General features: G+C 45.9%; 1 protein-coding gene across 1 annotated transcript in view; it reads right to left on the bottom strand.

Annotated features, from left to right (window-relative positions):
* LOC139579487 (dynein axonemal heavy chain 6-like) overlaps window positions 1-19,712 on the bottom strand; it is a 64,070-nt gene that overhangs the window by 27,007 nt on the left and 17,351 nt on the right. The window contains exons 4-17 of the mRNA XM_071408184.1: window positions 19,395-19,630; window positions 15,614-15,716; window positions 15,223-15,381; window positions 14,902-15,025; window positions 14,302-14,498; window positions 11,115-11,318; window positions 8,797-8,922; window positions 8,452-8,616; window positions 5,045-5,112; window positions 4,733-4,913; window positions 4,383-4,562; window positions 3,998-4,137; window positions 3,797-3,890; window positions 2,058-2,193 (exon numbers count right to left, since the gene is read on the bottom strand). Of these exons, the coding sequence (XP_071264285.1) occupies window positions 2,058-2,193; window positions 3,797-3,890; window positions 3,998-4,137; window positions 4,383-4,562; window positions 4,733-4,913; window positions 5,045-5,112; window positions 8,452-8,616; window positions 8,797-8,922; window positions 11,115-11,318; window positions 14,302-14,498; window positions 14,902-15,025; window positions 15,223-15,381; window positions 15,614-15,716; window positions 19,395-19,630 (2,113 nt within the window). The remainder of the gene's footprint in view (window positions 1-2,057; window positions 2,194-3,796; window positions 3,891-3,997; window positions 4,138-4,382; window positions 4,563-4,732; window positions 4,914-5,044; window positions 5,113-8,451; window positions 8,617-8,796; window positions 8,923-11,114; window positions 11,319-14,301; window positions 14,499-14,901; window positions 15,026-15,222; window positions 15,382-15,613; window positions 15,717-19,394; window positions 19,631-19,712) is intronic.

Genomic DNA, 19,712 nt, shown 5'->3' on the forward strand with positions numbered 1-19,712 from the left:
GGTGTCTAGGTTATTTTAGCTGTGTTACTACTCTACCTAGTTTTATAGAGATGGGTGTCTAGGTTATTTTAGCTGTGTGTTACTACTCTACCTAGTTTTATAGAGATGGGTGTCTAAGTTATTTTAGCTGTGTTACTACTCTACCTAGTTTTATAGAGATGGGTGTCTAGGTTATTTTAGCTGTGTTACTACTCTACCTAGTTTTATAGAGATGGGTGTCTAGGTTATTTTAGCTGTGTTACTACTCTACCTAGTTTTATAGAGATGGGTGTCCAGGTTATTTTAGCTGTGTTACTACTCTACCTAGTTTTATAGAGATGGGTGTCTAGGTTATTTTAGCAGTGTTACTACTCTACCTAGTTTTATAGAGATGGGTGTCTAGGTTATTTTAGCTGTGTTACTACTCTACCTAGTTTTATAGAGATGGGTGTCTAGGTTATTTTAGCTGTGTTACTACTCTACCTAGTTTTATAGAGATGGGTGTCTAGGTTATTTAAGCTGTGTTACTACTCTACCTAGTTTTATAGAGATGGGTGTCTAGGTTATTTTAGCTGTGTTACTACTCTACCTAGTTTTATAGAGATGGGTGTCTAGGTTATTTTAGCTGTGTTACTACTCTACCTAGTTTTATAGAGATGGGTGTCTAGGTTATTTAAGCTGTGTTACTACTCTACCTAGTTTTATAGAGATGGGTGTCTAGGTTATTTTAGCTGTGTTACTACTCTACCTAGTTTTATAGAGATGGGTGTCTAGGTTATTTTAGCTGTGTTACTACTCTACCTAGTTTTATAGAGATGGGTGTCTAGGTTATTTTAGCTGTGTTACTACTCTACCTAGTTTTATAGAGATGGGTGTCCAGGTTATTTTAGCTGTGTTACTACTCTACCTAGTTTTATAGAGATGGGTGTCTAGGTTATTTTAGCTGTGTTACTACTCTACCTAGTTTTATAGAGATGGGTGTATAGGTTATTTTAGCTGTGTTACTACTCTACCTAGTTTTATAGAGATGGGTGTCTAGGTTATTTAAGCTGTGTTACTACTCTACCTAGTTTTATAGAGATGGGTGTCCAGGTTATTTAAGCTGTGTGTTACTCTACCTAGTTTTATAGAGATGGGTGTCTAGGTTATTTAAGCTGTGTTACTACTCTACCTAGTTTTATAGAGATGGGTGTCTAGGTTATTTTAGCTGTGTTACTACTCTACCTAGTTTTATAGAGATGGGTGTCTAGGTTATTTTAGCTGTGTGTTACTACTCTACCTAGTTTTATAGAGATGGGTGTCCAGGTTATTTTAGCTGTGTTACTACTCTACCTAGTTTTATAGAGATGGGTGTCTAGGTTATTTTAGCTGTGTTACTACTCTACCTAGTTTTATAGAGATGGGTGTCTAGGTTATTTTAGCTGTGTGTTACTACTCTACCTAGTTTTATAGAGATGGGTGTCTAGGTTATTTTAGCTGTGTTACTACTCTACCTAGTTTTATAGAGATGGGTGTCCAGGTTATTTTAGCTGTGTTACTACTCTACCTAGTTTTATAGAGATGGATGTCTAGGTTATTTTAGCTGTGTTACTACTCTACCTAGTTTTACAGAGATGGGTGTCTAGGTTATTTTAGCTGTGTTACTATTCTACCTAGTTTTATAGAGATGGGTGTCTAGGTTATTTAAGCTGTGTTACTACTCTACCTAGTTTTATAGAGATGGGTGTCCAGGTTATTTTAGCTGTGTTACTACTCTACCTAGTTTTATAGAGATGGGTGTCTAGGTTATTTTAGCTGTGTGTTACTACTCTACCTAGTTTTATAGAGATGGGTGTCTAGGTTATTTTAGCTGTGTTACTACTCTACCTAGTTTTATAGAGATGGGTGTCTAGGTTATTTTAGCTGTGTTACTACTCTACCTAGTTTTATAGAGATGGGTGTCTAGGTTATTTTAGCTGTGTTACTACTCTACCTAGTTTTATAGAGATGGGTGTCTAGGTTATTTTAGCTGTGTTACTACTCTACCTAGTTTTATAGAGATGGGTGTCTAGGTTATTTTGGCTGTGTTACTACTCTACCTAGTTTTATAGAGATGGGTGTGGCGGTGAACTCTCTCTTGATGCCGTTGAAGCAGGGCAGAGTATCCTCCAGCTCACAGCATGTCTGCCAGGTAAACTCTGATAGCCATGGCACGTCAGGACTCTCTGGATGATCCTGATGGGGGAGAGGGAGGGAGAGAGAGAGAGCCAGGGGGAGGGAGGAAGAGAGAAGGAGTGGTGCGGTAAAGGAAAAATTGATAGGGTGTTGGAGATAGAGGGATGCAGAATGCGAGGGAGGAATGTAGATAGAGAGAGAGGGGAGAGGGACGGAGGAAGGGAGAGGAGAGGAGGAAGGGACAAAAGATAAGGGAAGTGGAGTGGACAGAGAAGCGAATGGATAGATAGAGAGGGGGTGTGGAGAGGAGACAGAAGATAATGATAGATAGAGGGGGGGTGGAGAGGAGAGGAGACAGAAGAGGAGGGGAGGACAAGGGGACATTGGGTATTACGTGGAGACCCGAGGTGATGGATGGAGAGAAGATGAGGTGGGGGGGTGAAGAGAAGATAAGCAGAGGAGGACGGAGGAGGAGCAGGACATCATTTTAATGAGAATGGTCCCCCAATGGTTTAGGATCCCAGTTTCAGACAAAGATGCAATCTATCCACTGTTTAAATAACGACATATAGAGAGAGACTAAACCGCCCATTAGATATAGAGTCATTGAATAATACATTCAGCAATCTATGTTTGTCAGAACTCTTCTAGAAACCCTGCTCTAGAGAAAGATTATGAAGTCTGTGTCCCGACACACTGTTCTCAGGCTAGTTTAGTGTATGGCACACCTTATGGTTAGAGTTAGAATTGGGGAGGGTTAGCTGATCCTAGATCTGTGTCTCTGGAGACAGCTAGGTCATAGATTACACACAGACACATGGAGACATCAGTATTCTACACACAATCACAGGTTACAGGGGACTCTCTCCCCCTTTCTGTTTCTCTCTCCTGCAGAGTGGGAAAGAGGCTGACAAGCCCTCTGGTATACAGACACTGTTAATTAGGAGATTTAAAATGATGCATTCCTAATGGGCCGAGTAAAGACTGCTGAGGGATAGAAGAAGTGGGAATCATTGTCTGGCTCAAGACATATCTTCATATTAGGGAGAGATTCCAGACAGCCCTGACATGGACCAGAAGTGTAAATAGTTGTCTGGCTCAGTACATATCTTCATATTAGGGAGAGATTCCAGACAGCCCTGACATAGACCAGAAGTGTAAATAGTTGTCTGGCTCAGTACATATCTTCATATTAGAGAGAGATTCCAGACAGCCCTGACATAGACCAGAAGTGTAAATAGTTGTCTGGCTCAGTACATATCTTCATATTAGAGAGAGATTCCAGACAGCCCTCACATAGACCAGAAGTGTAAATAGTTGTCTGGCTCAGTACATATCTTCATATTAGAGAGAGATTCCAGAAAGCCCTGCCATGGACCAGTGACAATTGACAGTTCATCAACATTTATGTTGTGTTGCATATTACAACAAACCTGAGCCCTCTTTCTGGTTTGGGTTTGAACAGTAACATGATTAAATAAGGGGCTGATATATAAACTCTATGATTGGTAAAGGGCTTGAAATTATTCCTGTGATTTGCTAAGAGCTCACATATCTATCCTTTTTGACAGGATTAGAGAGGACACTAGTTGCCTTTAATTGGCTGACAGTGGACGATAGTCCCATTTGATTGGCTGACGGGCCTGTCAATCAACCTGACTACCTTGTCAAGGGGGGGCGCTCCTCGCAGGAAGTGCTGCCACTCTGCGTCAGAGACCTCGCCATGCTGGCGCATGATGTCCACACAAAGCATGAAGCTGTAATAACAAAAATATGAATCATCATCATCATCATCATGAATTTATTTGTATAGCCCATTTGATACCCAGAATGCAGCTTAAAGAAAAGGTCAAACCCCCTTTACCTGTAGATGGTCTTGTGCTGCTCAAACAGGCCGCGGGATACGTTGGTGTAGCTGGTGAGCAGGGTCTGGTCCAGGAGGATCTGCAGGCGCTCCTCCAGAACACTGCTCTTCTCTGATATCTCTATGGTGGAGTTAAAGAGCTACAGGGAGAGGGATCAGGGAGAGCAGGGGAGAGGGAGGAAGGTGGGGAGGAGATGATCAGGGGAGAGAGAGAGGGAGGGAGGGGGTGATTGGGGAGACGTGAAGATGAGAAAGTCAACTTCAGAGGGAAAAAGCCCCACTGTGAATGTTGCTGATACACTATGACACAAAGGGAAAAACAACATTGCTGATTTATGAATGTCAGAGAACCAATCATTCTCAACCACAGTGACAGAAAGGTCACCTGTTTGAAGTACTTGAGGGAGAACTGGTACATGGGGTCTATCTCAGAGAGGCTGGCGATGACAAAGTACATGACGGAGCCTCGTGTGGCCACGGGCCGGTAGCGCTCCCTGGCCGCGTTGATCATCAGCTCTGTCGCCTCCGCCTCCTCCAAACGATGCTTAATGGCCTCTGACGTCACCTGGAGAGGGAGAGAGAGAGAGAAAGAAAGAAAGGGAAACCGACACAAAGACATTTGAGGGACAGGAAGAACACAAACTAGGCCTACAGAAAGATGGTTAGCAAGTCGACCACACCTGAGAGTTCAACAATCCTACTGTCTACCTCTATGACCCCACAGTGACCCCTGACCTTTGACTCCTGCAGGGTCTGCACCAGCTCCTCGTTGTCCAGGATGTTTCCCTTGGAGTTGAAGAGCAGTTTGAGGATGCGGTCCTCGATGGCCTTCAGCTGGTTGCGGTCGGCGTTGATCCTCACAATCAGCTGGTTCCTCTGTTCCTCCAGGTCAGGACGCTCCAGACGAACCACGTCACTGTGAGGGGAGAGAGAGAAGGAACGCAAGTCAACCACTCGGTCATACCACAAGAAAACCACACACACACAGCCTGAACCCCTTTAATGAGGAGAGCGAGAGTCAGCGGGGAGAAGAGGTGTGTTGTCTACCTGAGAAGCTGGTCTTCCAGACCAGACTTGGTCACAGTGAAGTTGATGATGGTCACTTTGATACACACCTAGAAAACAGGGGGGTGAACTCTACACATCAACAACCAATCAAATCAGACCAACCACTAATAATAACACACTAACCAGTATGAGCTTCAGCAAACGTCCACTTCAGTTATTAATGAATCCTGGCAGTTGTCTCTGTATGTTAGACTATCTATCTGTGACACCTGTGTCTAGACTGTACGCTGTGTGTTAGACTATCTATCTGTGACAGCTGTATCCAGACTGTACGCTGTGTGTTAGACTATCTACATTGGGGCAAAAAAGTATTTAGTCAGCCACCAATTGTGCAAGTTCTCCCACTTAAAAAGATGAGAGAGGCCTGTAATTTTCATCATAGGTACACTTCAACTATGACAGACAAAATGAGAAAAAAAAATCCAGAAAATCACATTGTAGGATTTTTAATGAATTTATTTGCAAATTATGGTGGAAAATAAGTATTTGGTCACCTATAAACAGGCAAGATTTCTGGCTCTCACAGACCTGTAACTTCTTCTTTAAGAGGCTCCTCTGTCCTCCACTTGTTACCTGTATTAATGCCACCTGTTTGAACTTGTTATCAGTATAAAAGACACCTGTCCACAACCTCAAAACAGTCACACTCCAAACTCCACTATGGCCAAGACCAAAGAGCTGTCAAAGGACACCAGAAACAAAATTGTAGACCTGCACCAGGCTGGGAAGACTGAATCTGCAATAGGTAAGCAGCTTGGTTTGAAGAAATCAACTGTGGGAGCAATTATTAGGAAATGGAAGACATACAAGACCACTGATAATCTCTCTCGATCTGGGGCTCCACGCAAGATCTCACCCCGTGGGGTCAAAATGATCACAAGAACGGTGAGCAAAAATCCCAGAACCACACGGGGGGACCTAGTGAGTGACCTGCAGAGAGCTGGGACCAAAGTAACAAAGCCTACCATCAGTAACACACTACGCCGCCAGGGACTCAAATCCTGCAGTGCCAGACGTGTCCCCCTGCTTAAGCCAGTACATGTCCAGACCCGTCTGAAGTTTGCTAGAGAGCATTTGGATGATCCAGAAGAAGATTGTGAGAATGTCATATGGTCAGATGAAACCAAAAGATAACTTTTTGGTAAAAACTCAACTTGTCGTGTTTGGAGGACAAAGAATGCTGAGTTGCATCCAAAGAACACCATACCTACTGTGAAGCATGGAGGTGGAAACATCATGCTTTGGGGCATGTTTTTCTGCAAAGGGACCAGGACGACTGAACCGTGTAAAGGAAAGAATGAATGGGGCCATGTATCGTGAGATTTTGAGTGAAAATCTCCTTCCATCAGCAAGGGCATTGAAGATGAAACGTGGCTGGGTCTTTCAGCATGACAATGATCCCAAACACACCGCCCGGGCAATCGAAGGAGTGGCTTCGTAAGAAGCATTTCAAGGTCCTGGAGTGGCCTAGCCAGTCTCCAGATCTCAACCCCATAGAAAATCTTTGGAGGGAGTTGAAAGTCCGTGTTGCCCAGCAACAGCCCCAAAACATCACTGCTCTAGAGGAGATCTGCATGGAGGAATGGGCCAAAATACCATCAACAGTGTGTGAAAACCTTGTGAAGACTTACAGAAAACGTTTGACCTGTCATTGCCAACAAAGGGTATATAACAAAGTATTGAGATAAACTTTTGTTATTGGCCAAATACTTATTTTCCACCATAATTTGCAAATAAATTCATTAAAATCCTACAATGTGATTTTCTGGATTTCTTTTTCTCATTTTGTCTGTCATAGTTGAAGTTGAAAATTACAGGCCTCTCTCATCTTTTTAAGTGGGAGAACTTGCACAATTGGTGGCTGACTAAATACTTTTTTGCCCCACTGTATCTGTGACAGCTGTGTCCAGACTGTAAGCTGTGTGTTAGACTATCTATCTGTGACAGCTGTGTCCAGACTGTAAGCTGTGTGTTAGACTATCTATCTGTGACAGCTGTGTCCAGACTGTAAGCTGTGTGTTAGACTGTCTATCTGTGACAGCTGTGTCCAGACTGTAAGCTGTGTGTTAGACTATCTATCTGTGACAGCTGTGTCCAGACTGTAAGCTGTGTGTTAGACTGTCTGTGACAGCTGTGTCCAGACTGTAAGCTGTGTGTTAGACTGTGTGTGACAGCTGTGTCCAGACTGTAAGCTGTGTGTTAGACTGTCTGTGACAGCTGTGTCCAGACTGTAAGCTGTGTGTTAGACTGTCTGTGACAGCTGTGTCCAGACTGTAAGCTGTGTGTTAGACTATCTGTGACAGCTGTGTCCAGCTGTGTGTTTAAAGGGAGTTGACAGTCTGTCTGATTGTGCTTTGCGGGGCCCGGGGAATAGGTCTGAGACTAGCACCGGCCCTGTGTTGTGGGACTGAAGAGTGCTGGAGCAGGCTGATAGGGCCGTCAAATGCCAGCAGGCGCCGTGCCCATAGGCTGGGTGACCTAAGGGGCATGGCTGTCTGGCAGGTGGGCAAGGCTGTTCACAGCAACCACCCATCTTCATGGCCTGTGCCAGGCTGACAGCCCCCTGTGTGAGCCAACTGCTTACAGTGTTCCTAGTGCCAACGTTTGGCATGGAGAGAGAGAGGGCAGGGTGTCTGTGTGAGCGTCTAATGTGGTTATTTTATGTTTTTTGTGTGGTTGAGAAACAGGTGAGAAACCAGATGCTTTACTACAGTTATTCTAAACATGTATGTATTCCTTTCAATTGGTCGGCATTGGTTTTGACAAACTAAAAAGGAAATACCAATTATTCTGAGTAAATTGCTCTCGGGTGAAACATGATCCATCTGGTACTGAGGCAAAGCAAACATGACCCATCTGGTACTGAGGCAAAGCAAACATGACCCATCTGGTACTGAGGCAAAGCAAACATGACCCATCTGGTACTGAGGCAAAGCAAACATGACCCATCTGGTACTGAGGCAAAGCAAACATGACCCATCTGGTACTGAGGCAAAGCAAACATGACCCATCTGGTACTGAGGCAAAGCAAACATGACCCATCTGGTACTGAGGCAAAGCAAACATGACCCATCTGGTACTGAGGCAAAGCAAACATGACCCATCTGGTACTGAGGCAAAGCAAACATGACCCATCTGGTACTGAGGCAAAGCAAACATGACCCATCTGGTACTGAGGCAAAGCAAACATGACCCATCTGGTACTGAGGCAAAGCAAACATGACCCATCTGGTACTGAGGCAAAGCAAACATGACCCAGGCCATATTAATATAGACTGAAATGGACTGCATTCCAAAACTGCTGGGTAGAATAAATCACTAGCCTGTCAGGTTTTTTACCAGTGTTTGTCTGAAGGCTGGTGCTAATGTCAGGTTGTTTGACCCACCTCAGGCAGGTAGTGGGGGTTGGCCATCTTGGTGGTCATGTAGAACCTGAATTTCTTGTTGTAGTCAATGTCGGAGTCTCCGAGGCGGATGAGGGTGCGACCGCCCGCCACAAACGTCTGCTTCAGCAGGATGGGCTCCAGAGCCGGGTCCACAGTCTCCTTCAGCTACACACAACCAGGACACAAAATGGACGTCACGCTGGTCAGTTTAACCATTCTTCCTATTCCAAGTCAACTCACTCAGGTCTCTCTGCTAACTCTAGACCCAAAATGGAGGTTAGAACTGTCCCCTGAGACTAATCTCCATGGTGAATCGTGACCTACAATGGCTGCCATAGTACTGACCTCCTCCAGCAGTACGGGCATGCCCATGCGGATGGCGTTCTCCAGGGTTCGCAGGAAACCAGAGTCGGTCAGCTTGATCACCTTCAGACCGTTCTTGGTCTCCTTGGAACGGATCCAACGGTTGGCCTGGAGACGGACCAGACACAGTTACATAAAGCATTTTAAATGAGGGATCATTTGTTTTGTTTCAGATAGGTTGTGATTGTGTAGCTAAATCATCTCAATGCCACAAGGGACAGAACTTCCATATTGTCCCTTTAAAGTATTCATGTGACCACCATTGAGGGGTCATGAAAATTCCTCTCATACCAGAAAGTCACTATATTGCCCATGACACAGGTGTCAAACTCATTCCACGAAGGACCGAGTGTCTGCAGGTTTTCGCTCCTCCCTTGTACTTGATTGATGAATTAAGGTCACTAATTAGTAAGGAACTCCACACACCTGGTTGTCTAGGGCTTAATTGAAAGGAAAAAACTAAAACCTGCAGACACTAGGCCCTCCATGGAATGAGTTTGACACCCCTGGTGATTCATGAACCCGGCAGGTCAGAATCACTCTCATCGACATGAATGAAAACTGACAAACAGAACTGCACTACATTTGAGTCAGTCGACAGACAAGCCGTGTGTGTGTGAGTCTATTTGTGTGCGTTTTAGACGGTCTGCGCCAGCCGAACAATGAAGTGTCCCCATGCTAGGCTGTCAGCAAGCCTCCCTGCCTGCTTAACTCCCTGTCTCTCCCCATCTCCATCGCGGCCTGTGCATGGCAGACAGAACCAGTCAACAGACCGCTCCCTGGGGCAGCGGCCCAAAGAAAGAGAGGAGAAGGAGAAAGAAACAAAAGATGACAGGAAGCAACATAAGAGGTGTCAGGGGACTGGAGCTAAGAGTCAAACTACAGAGTGGCCAAGCGCGTGGAGTGAGTGTGATTACAACACAGAGAGAGTGGGAATAGACTTAGTGTCTCAGGGCTGTTGTCTCCTGTTGTGGCCTTGTTCCAGGCTGGGGTCTGGGAATGGGAGTCAGGGTTTGTTCCAGGCTGGGGTCTGGGAATGGGAGGCAGGGTTTGTTCCAGGCTGGGGTCTGGGAATGGGAGTCAGGGTTTGTTCCAGGCTGGGGTCTGGGAATGGGAGTCAGGGTTTGTTCCAGGCTGGGGTCTGGGAATGGGAGTCAGGGTTTGTTCCAGGCTGGGGTTATGGAATGGGAGTCAGGGTTTGTTCCAGGCTGGGGTCTGGGAATGGGAGTCAGGGTTTGTTCCAGGCTGGGGTCTGGGAATGGGAGTCAGGGTTTGTTCCAGGCTGGAGTCTGGGAATGGGAGTCAGGGTTTGTTCCAGGCTGGGGTCTGGGAATGGGAGTCAGGGTTTGTTCCAGGCTGGGGTCTGAGAATGGGAGTCAGGGTTTGTTCCAGGCTGGGGTCTGGGAATGGGAGTCAGGGTTTGTTCCAGGCTGGGGTCTGGGAATGGGAGTCAGGGTTTGTTCCAGGCTGGGGTCTGGGAATGGGAGTCAGGGTTTGTTCCAGGCTGGGGTCTGGGAATGGGAGTCAGGGTTTGTTCCAGGCTGGGGTCTGGGAATGGGAGGCAGGGTTTGTTCCAGGCTGGGGTCTGGGAATGGGAGTCAGGGTTTGTTCCAGGCTGGGGTCTGGGAATGGGAGTCAGGGTTTGTTCCAGGCTGGGGTCTGAGAATGGGAGTCAGGGTTTGTTCCAGACTGGGGTCTGGGAATGGGAGTCAGGGTTTGTTCCAGGCTGGGGTCTGGGAATGGGAGTCAGGGTTTGTTCCAGGCTGGGGTCTGGGAATGGGAGTCAGTGTTTGTTCCAGGCTGGGAATGGGAGTCAGGGTTTGTTCCAGGCTGGGGTCTGGGAATGGGAGTCAGGGTTTGTTCCAGGCTGGGATCTGGGAATGGGAGTCAGGGTTTGTTCCAGGCTGGGGTCTGGGAATGGGAGTCAGGGTTTGTTCCAGGCTGGGGTCTGGGAATGGGAGTCAGGGTTTGAGCCACAACACAGTACAACACAACTGTTATTTTAGCAGATGTAGCCACAGAAAATAACTCTGGGCATCAGAGCCAATACAAGAATAGACTAGAAATACAACTTGACAAGTAGCGTATTACAAAGTATAACATTAATAAATATTTGCAACACCATCGCATATAAAGGTACCTGTGATTAAAATATGTGTTATAGAATCTCAATCAAATATATGAATACGACTGAATCCAGAAGAGATGAAAAGTGTGGTAATACAAATACTTCTAATTGATTGATTGATTGGTTGAATGATTTAAGACAAAAATCCCTGATTTGCTGTCGGCTGGGTCACCTGATCCTGAGGGTCGATCATGAGTGGCCAGCGGCGTCCACGGGTAACCAGGATTCCATTCTCAGTGGAAACGGTGTCCCGGGGCAACCCCTCGGCGTTCCACAGGCGGATCTCATAGGGGTCACCCAGGATGTTGATGAGGCTGAAGCTGGCACTGATGGGGATGCTCAACTCCTGGCATCGCACAATCCACTGGTCTATCAGCTACACAGACACACACGTTTATCAACAATCAGAGCCTTGTATATTCAGGATGAATCAACATTCCCAAATCATCTGACTCCATAACCATCTGCCATTACAGAGACAGTGGTAGTATTGACAGACAGCACATAGACAGTGGTAATATTGACAGACAGTACATAGACAGTGGTAATATTGACAGACAGTATAGACACAGTGGTAGTATTGACAGACAGCACATAGACAGTGGTAGTATTGACAGACAGTACAGAGACAGTGGTAATATTGACAGACAGTACATAGACAGTGGTAATATTGACAGACAGTATAGACACAGTGGTAGTATTGACAGACAGCACATAGACAGTGGTAGTATTGACAGACAGTACAGACACAGTGGTAATATTGACAGACAGTACATAGACAGTGGTAGTATTGACAGACAGTACAGACACAGTGGTAGTATTGACAGACAGTACATATACAGTGGTAGTATTGACAGACAGTACATAGACAGTGGTAGTATTGACAGACAGTACAGAGACAGTGGTAGTATTGACAGACAGTACAGACACAGTGGTAGTATTGACAGACAGTACATATACAGTGGTAGTATTGACAGACAGTACATAGACAGTGGTAGTATTGACAGACAGTACATAGACAGTGGTAGTATTGACAGACAGTACAGAGACAGTGGTAGTATTGACAGACAGCACATAGACAGTGGTAGTATTGACAGACAGTACAGACACAGTGGTAGTATTGACAGACAGTACGTAGACAGTGGTAGTATTGACAGACAGTACATAGACAGTGGTAATATTGACAGACAGTATAGACACAGTGGTAGTATTGACAGACAGCACATAGACAGTGGTAGTATTGACAGACAGTACAGAGACAGTGGTATTATTGACAGACAGCACATAGACAGTGGTAGTATTGACAGACAGTACATAGACAGCGGTAGTATTGACAGACAGCACATAGACAGTGGTAGTATTGACAGACAGTACAGACACAGTGGTAGTATTGACAGACAGTACATAGACAGTGGTAGTATTGACAGACAGTACATAGACAGTAGTAGTATTGACAGACAGCACATAGACAGTGGTAGTATTGACAGACAGTATAGACACAGTGGTAGTATTGACAGACAGCACCTAGACAGTGGTAGTATTGACAGACAGCACATAGACAGTGGTAGTATTGACAGACAGCACCTAGACAGTGGTAGTATTGACAGACAGTATAGACACAGTGGTAGTATTGACAGACAGCACATATACAGCGGTAGTATTGACAGACAGCACCTAGACAGTGGTAGTATTGACAGATATCACATAGACAGTGGTAGTATTGACAGACAGCACATAGACAGCGGTAGTATTGACAGACAGTACAGACCCAGTGGTAGTATTGACAGACAGCACATAGACAGTGGTAGTATTGACAGACAGCACCTAGACAGTAGTAGTATTGACAGACAGCACATAGACAGTGGTAGTATTGACAGACAGCACATAGACAGTGGTAGTATTGACAGACAGTACAGAGACAGTGGTAGTATTGACAGACAGTACAGACACAGTGGTAGTATTGACAGACAGCACATAGACAGTGGTAGTATTGACAGACAGCACATAGACAGTGGTAGTATTGACAGACAGCACATAGACAGTGGTAGTATTGACAGACAGTACAGACACAGTGGTAGTATTGACAGACAGTACAGAGACAGCGGTAGTATTGACAGACAGCACCTAGACAGTGGTAGTATTGACAGACAGCACATAGACAGTGGTAGTATTGACAGACAGCACATAGACAGTGGTAGTATTGACAGACAGTACAGAGACAGTGGTAGTATTGACAGACAGTATAGACACAGTGGTAGTATTGACAGACAGCACATATACAGCGGTAGTATTGACAGACAGCACCTAGACAGTGGTAGTATTGACAGACAGCACATAGACAGTGGTAGTATTGACAGACAGCACATAGACAGTGGTAGTATTGACAGACAGTACAGAGACAGTGGTAGTATTGACAGACAGTACAGACACAGTGGTAGTATTGACAGACAGTACAGAGACAGTGGTAGTATTGACAGACAGCACATAGACAGTAGTAGTATTGACAGACAGTACAGAGACAGTGGTAGTATTTGACAGACAGCACATAGACAGTGGTAGTATTGACAGACAGTACAGAGACAGTGGTAGTATTGACATACAGTACAGACACAGTGGTAGTATTGACAGACAGTACAGACACAGTGGTAGTATTGACAGACATCACATAGACAGTGGTAGTATTGACAGACAGTACAGAGACAGTGGTAGTATTGACAGACAGTACAGAGACAGTGGTAGTATTGCCAGACAGCACAGAGACAGTGGTAGTATTGACAGACAGTACAGAGACAGTGGTAGTATTGACAGACAGTACAGACACAGTGGTAGTATTGACAGACAGTACAGAGACAGTGGTAGTATTGACAGACAGTACAGAGACAGTGGTAGTATTGACAGACAGTACAGAGACAGTGGTAGTATTGACAGACAGTACAGACACAGTGGTAGTATTGACAGACAGTACAGACACCGCGGTAGTATTGACAGACAGTACAGACACAGTGGTAGTATTGACAGACAGCACATAGACAGTAGTAGTATTGACAGACAGCCAGACAGACCCAGTGGGTTGAGGTGAGTGAGAGCCATTAGGCCAGAGTGCCAGTGTGGGCAGGGAGTCTGACACAAGGTCTGGGGAGAGAGAGAGGTGGGCACACACACACTGTCTGGAACAGGCAGGCTTGTGTGCAGTATATAACAGATAGTAAGGAACGTGTATAAAGTTACATCTCTATAGAGGCCATACATACCAGGTGTCTCCAGGCCAAGGGGAAGGCTATGTAGTTTAGAACGGTTATAATGCAACATAATGTGGTAGGTTATAGTGAGAATTAGCGGGCTGTATATAAAGGATGTACCAGTTGTCTATAGTGCATTGTGAAGGCTCCGTAGTACGCCACGCAGGCTGCAGCGATGAAGACGTTTCCCACCACGTTATGGATCTCCTGTTCAAACAGTTCAATGCTCTCCTGCCAGCGAACCTGCTCATCCCCCAGAGCTGCTGTCAGCTTCCCTGCACGGCCCAGCCTCGCCTCGGTCAGAGCCATGGTCTTAGCTGGGGGTGAAAGGGCGGAGACGGTAAGGGGAGGGAGAGGGGAAGGAAAGTGAGGGAGAGGATGGGAGGCAGAGAGAGTTCATGAAGCAGACAGCACACAGAAGAGATTACAGTAGATTAGTCCTGACATGTTCCTGGAACTTGGGTTTGTCTTTGAAAACATTGTGGGAACTTTAAGTGCCAACATGATGGAAATCATGTGCCAAAATCTGTCATACTCAGTCTTACCCAGACCCTCCTCTCTAACTCTTACCCAGACCCTCCTCTATAACTCTTACCCAGACCCTCCTCTCTAACTCTTACCCAGACACTCCTCTATAACTCTTACCCAGACCCTCCTCTATAACTCTTACCCAGACCCTCCTCTCTAACTCTTACCCAGACCCTCCTCTCTAACGCTTACCCAGACCCTCCTTCTCTGCGATGCTCTGGTCAAACTGGTCCTGGAGGATTTTAATCTTGTTCTGTACTTCCTGTAGCTGGGCCTGCTTCTCCTTCAGGGTTGCCATGGTAGCGTTCAGCTCCATCTGCAGCCAGAAGGGTGGGATATAAAAACAAATACCTAATACTGTACTTAGTAAAGAACATCTGACACAGCACTTTCTGTTAACGTTTTCTCTTCCAATCGGAACCAGTGGGCGGATGGCGTGCGTGTGCGTGTGTGTGTGTGTGTGCGTGTGTGTGCGTGTGTGTGTGTGTGTGTGTGTGTGTGTGTACCACTGACCTGTGCGGCGGCCAGTCTTTCTTTCTTGGGTCCGACCTCCTTGAGGACTCTGGAGTAGAGGTCCATGGCCCGGACCCACATACACATGGACTTGCAGGCCTTGGACACCTTTTCCACCTTCTCAGGGACAAAGTCCGGGTTGTTCACATACTTCTGAAGCTAAAAAAAACAACAACAATTAAAATCATAATTATTTAGTTTGTGTCACAAACAGCACCCTATACAGTGCACTACTGTTGACCAGAGCCCTAGTCCCTATATAGTGCACTACTTTTGACCAGATTGAGGGGGGTTCTGCAAATGCAGTGAAAGAAATACAAACAAATAATGAAGCCAATACAGGAAGACATGAATAGATCAAAAAACAACAATGTCCAAAAGAGTTAGTGACCTTCTGGAGGATCTGGGGCTTAATGTTTTCCTTGTCATATTCCATCAGCTTCCTGAGGAAGTAGGAGTCACCCAGCACCTGCTTGGCACTGGACCAGTCAGGTCTGGAGAGGTGGGAGAGAGAGAGAGAGAGAGAGAGAAAGTTGAAGTAAAGAGAGAGAGAGAGAGAGAGAAATATACAGTGTGTGTGTGTGTGTGTGTGTGTGTGTGTGTGTGTGTGTGTGTGTGTGTGTGTGTGTGTGTGTGTGTGTGTGTGTGTGTGTGTGTGTGTGTGCCTGTGCGTGTGTGTGGTGTGTGTTGTGTGTGGTGTGCGTGTGTTTGCGTGTGTGTGTGTGTGTGTGTGTGTGTGTGTGTGTGTGTGTGTGCGTGTGTGTGTGTGTGTGTGTGTGTGTGTGTGTGTGTGTGTGTGCGTGTGCGCGTGTGTGTGTGGTGTGTGTGTGAGAGATACAGCTGGAGTCATGCTAGCTAACAGGCCTGCTATGAGTACAGACAGGAAGCAGCAGAGAAAACACCAGCCACCGATCCAGATGACATATCATTCTATCAGACAGACAGAGACAAGAGGACATGATGAGTCTTCACTCTCTTCTTGTCAAGCAGAGCAGTGGTAGAGTACTGACTGACCTCAGCCAGTCTCCCATACTGGACCCTACAGCTACCTTGTCTATGGGTCCAATGCCAACATATTCCCTGTAGGGTTTGTATGCAGGGATGGTAATGTATCCAGCCCAGTAGCCCGAGGTTAGTACTGATCAGCTTGTAGAACATGTACCCAACTAGCCCACCGGCTAGATACATTTTGTCTTTTTAAATATCACACGGCCTAGATTTCCATCGCAAGTTCCATCCCAGTGTGTCTGCATTGGGAGTCACAAGTACATTTGTATCAGTTGTTGCTACGTTAGCGATCCATCCATTGGCAGCCTCATATGGCATTGAAGTTCAACAATAATATGCTATTAGCTAATACATTAGTTAACCCTTCATGGACTGACTTGTTGCAGAGACAATGATTACGTTATCAATCTGTATCCAAGCATCGTCAGCTGACTGACATGCAGCTGAGCTACTATCTCCCAAGATAATCCTTGTCAGTTATCGTCACAGCTGAGATACTATCTCCCAAGAGAATACTCCTCAGTTATCGTCACAGCTGAGATACTATCTCCCAAGAGAATCCTCGTCTGTTATCATCACAGCTGAGATACTATCTCCCAAGAGAATACTCCTCAGTTATCATCACAGCTGAGATACTATCTCCCAAGAGAATACTCCTCAGTTATCATCACAGCTGAGATACTATCTCCCAAGAGAATACTCGTCAGTTATCATCACAGCTGTGGATATACCCCCTCAAACAGACACCACGACGGCCCACAAGGAACTTCACAGGACTCTATGTAAACCATATATCCTGAGGCTGCATTTATTGTAGCTGGGGATTTGGACAAAGCAAATTTGAAAACAAGGCTACCTAAATTATATCAGCATATTGATTGCAGCACTTACACTTGATCACTGCTACTCTAACTTCCGCGATGCATACAAGGCACTCCCTTCGGCAAATCCGACCACGACTCCATCTTGCTCCTACTGTCTTATAGGCAGAAACTGAAAGAGGATGTACCCATGACTAAAACCATTCAACGCTGGTCTGACCAATCGGAATCCACGCTTCAAGATTGTTTTGATCACGCGGACTGGGAAATGTTCCGGGCAGCCTCAGAGAACAACATCGGTGTCTATATGCTGACTCGGTGAGTGAGTTTATTAGGAAGTGCATTGGAGATGTTGTACCCACTGTGACTATTAAAACCTACCCTAACCACAAACCGTGGATGGATCGCGCAAAACTGAAAGCGCGAGTGTAGTTATTCCCTCCGCAAGGCACTCAAACAAGCGAAATGTTGGTATAGGGACAAAGTGGAGTCGCAATTCAACAGCTCAGATTCGAGACGTATGTGGCAGGGTCTACAGGCCATCACGGATTACAAAAATAAAACCAGCCACGTCACAGACACCGACGTCTCGCTTCCAGACACACTAAACACCTTCTTTGTCAGCTTTGAGGATAATACAGTGCCACCGGCACGCCCCCCCCCCCTCTCCTTCTCTGTGGCCACCACATGCTTCAAGATGGCCACCATTGTTCCTGTACCCAAGAAGGCAAAGATAACTGAACTAAATGACTACCGCCCCATAGCACTCAATTCTGTCATCATGAAGTGCTTTGAGAGACTAGTCAAGGATCATATCACCTCCACCCTAGACCCACTTCAGTTTGCATACCGCCCCAACAGGTCCATAGAGGCCTTTTCATTGACTACAGCTCAGCATTCCACCATACAGTAGTACCCTCCAAGCTCATCATCAAGCTGGAGGCCCTGGGTCTCAACCCCACCCTGTGCAATTGGGTCCTGGACTTTCTGACGGGCCGCTCCCAGGTTTTGAAGGTAGGAAACAACATCTCCACTTTGCTGACCCTCAACACTGATGCCCCACAAGGGTGCGTGCTCAGCCCCCTCCTGTACTCTCTGTTCACCCAACAGCAGAGGGAGCACCCCCCTATCCACATCGAAGGGACAGCAGTGGAGAATGTGGAAAGTTCCTCGGCGTACACATCACGTACAAACTGAAATGGTCCACCCACACAGACAGCGTGATGAAGGCGCAATAGCGCCTCTTCAACCTCAGGAGGCTGAAGAAATTTGGCTTGTCAACAAAAACACTCACAAACTTTTACAGATGCACAATCGAGAGCATCCTGTCGGGCTGTATCACCACCTGGTACGGAAACTGCACCGCCCGCAATCGCAAGGCTCTCCAGAGGGTGGTGCATTCTGCACAACGCATCACGGGGGGCAAACTACCTGCCCTCCAAGACACCTACACCATCCGATGTCACAGGAAGGCCAAAAAGATTATCAAGGACAACAACCACCAGAGCCACTGCCTGTTCACCCCGCTATCATCCAGAAGGCGAGGTCAGTACAGGTGCATCAAAGCTGGGACCGAGAGATTGAGAAACAGCTTCTATCTCAAGGCCATCAGACTGTTAAATAGTCATTACTAACTCAGAGAGGCTGCTGCCTACATAGAGACTCACATCACTGGCCGCTTTAATAAATTGATCACTAGTCACTTCAAACAATGCCAATTTAATAATGTTAACATATCTTACATTACTCATCTCATATGTATATACTGTACCTTATACCATCTATTGCACCTTGCCTATGCCACTCGGCCATCGCTCATCCATATACTGTATTTATATATACATATTCTTATTCATTCCTTTACACTTGTGTGTATAAGGTAGTTGTTGGTAAATTGTTAGATTACTCGTTGGATATTACCGCACTGTCGGAACTAGAAGCACAAGCATTTTTCTACACTCACATTAACATATGCATGTGACCAATAAACATTTATTAGATTTTTGATCTAAGATGCATCAATCATAACGTTGTCAATACGTTATCTAAGTGTTGTTAGTGGACTGACTTGCATCAATCATAACGTTGTCAATACGTTATCTAAGTGTTGTTAGTGGACTGACTTGCATCAATCATAACGTTGTCAATACGTTATCTAAGTGTTGTTAGTGGACTGACTTGCATCAATCATAACGTTGTCAATACGTTATCTAAGTGTTGTTAGTGGACTGACTTGCATCAATCATAACATTGTCAATACGTTATCTAAGTGTTGTTAGTGGACTGACTTGCATCAATCATAACGTTGTCAATACGTTATCTAAGTGTTGTTATAGGACTGACTTGCTGCCCAGCAGGATGCAGACGGCCTCCATGACAGTCATGACCATGTCAGGTGGTTTGGTGAAGACCCTAATCTCTGAGATGTCTGCCTTGTCCAGTGAGTCCAGGGCCTTGTTGGCACCTTCCAAAGCGGGCAGAGCCTCGTCTAGATCCCTCTGGGCATCTGCTGCTATGGCCTGGGTGTCCTCAGCCTTCACCTTGGCTAGGGCCTCGTCCTCCTTCACCACTTTACGCACCTGGGGACATACAGACAGACAGACAGACAGATAGACAGACAGGCAGACAGACAGGCAGACAGGCAGACAGACAGGCAGACAC

Source organism: Salvelinus alpinus, chromosome 6 (assembly GCF_045679555.1).
Source record: "Salvelinus alpinus chromosome 6, SLU_Salpinus.1, whole genome shotgun sequence".
Lineage (NCBI taxonomy): Eukaryota > Metazoa > Chordata > Actinopteri > Salmoniformes > Salmonidae > Salvelinus > Salvelinus alpinus.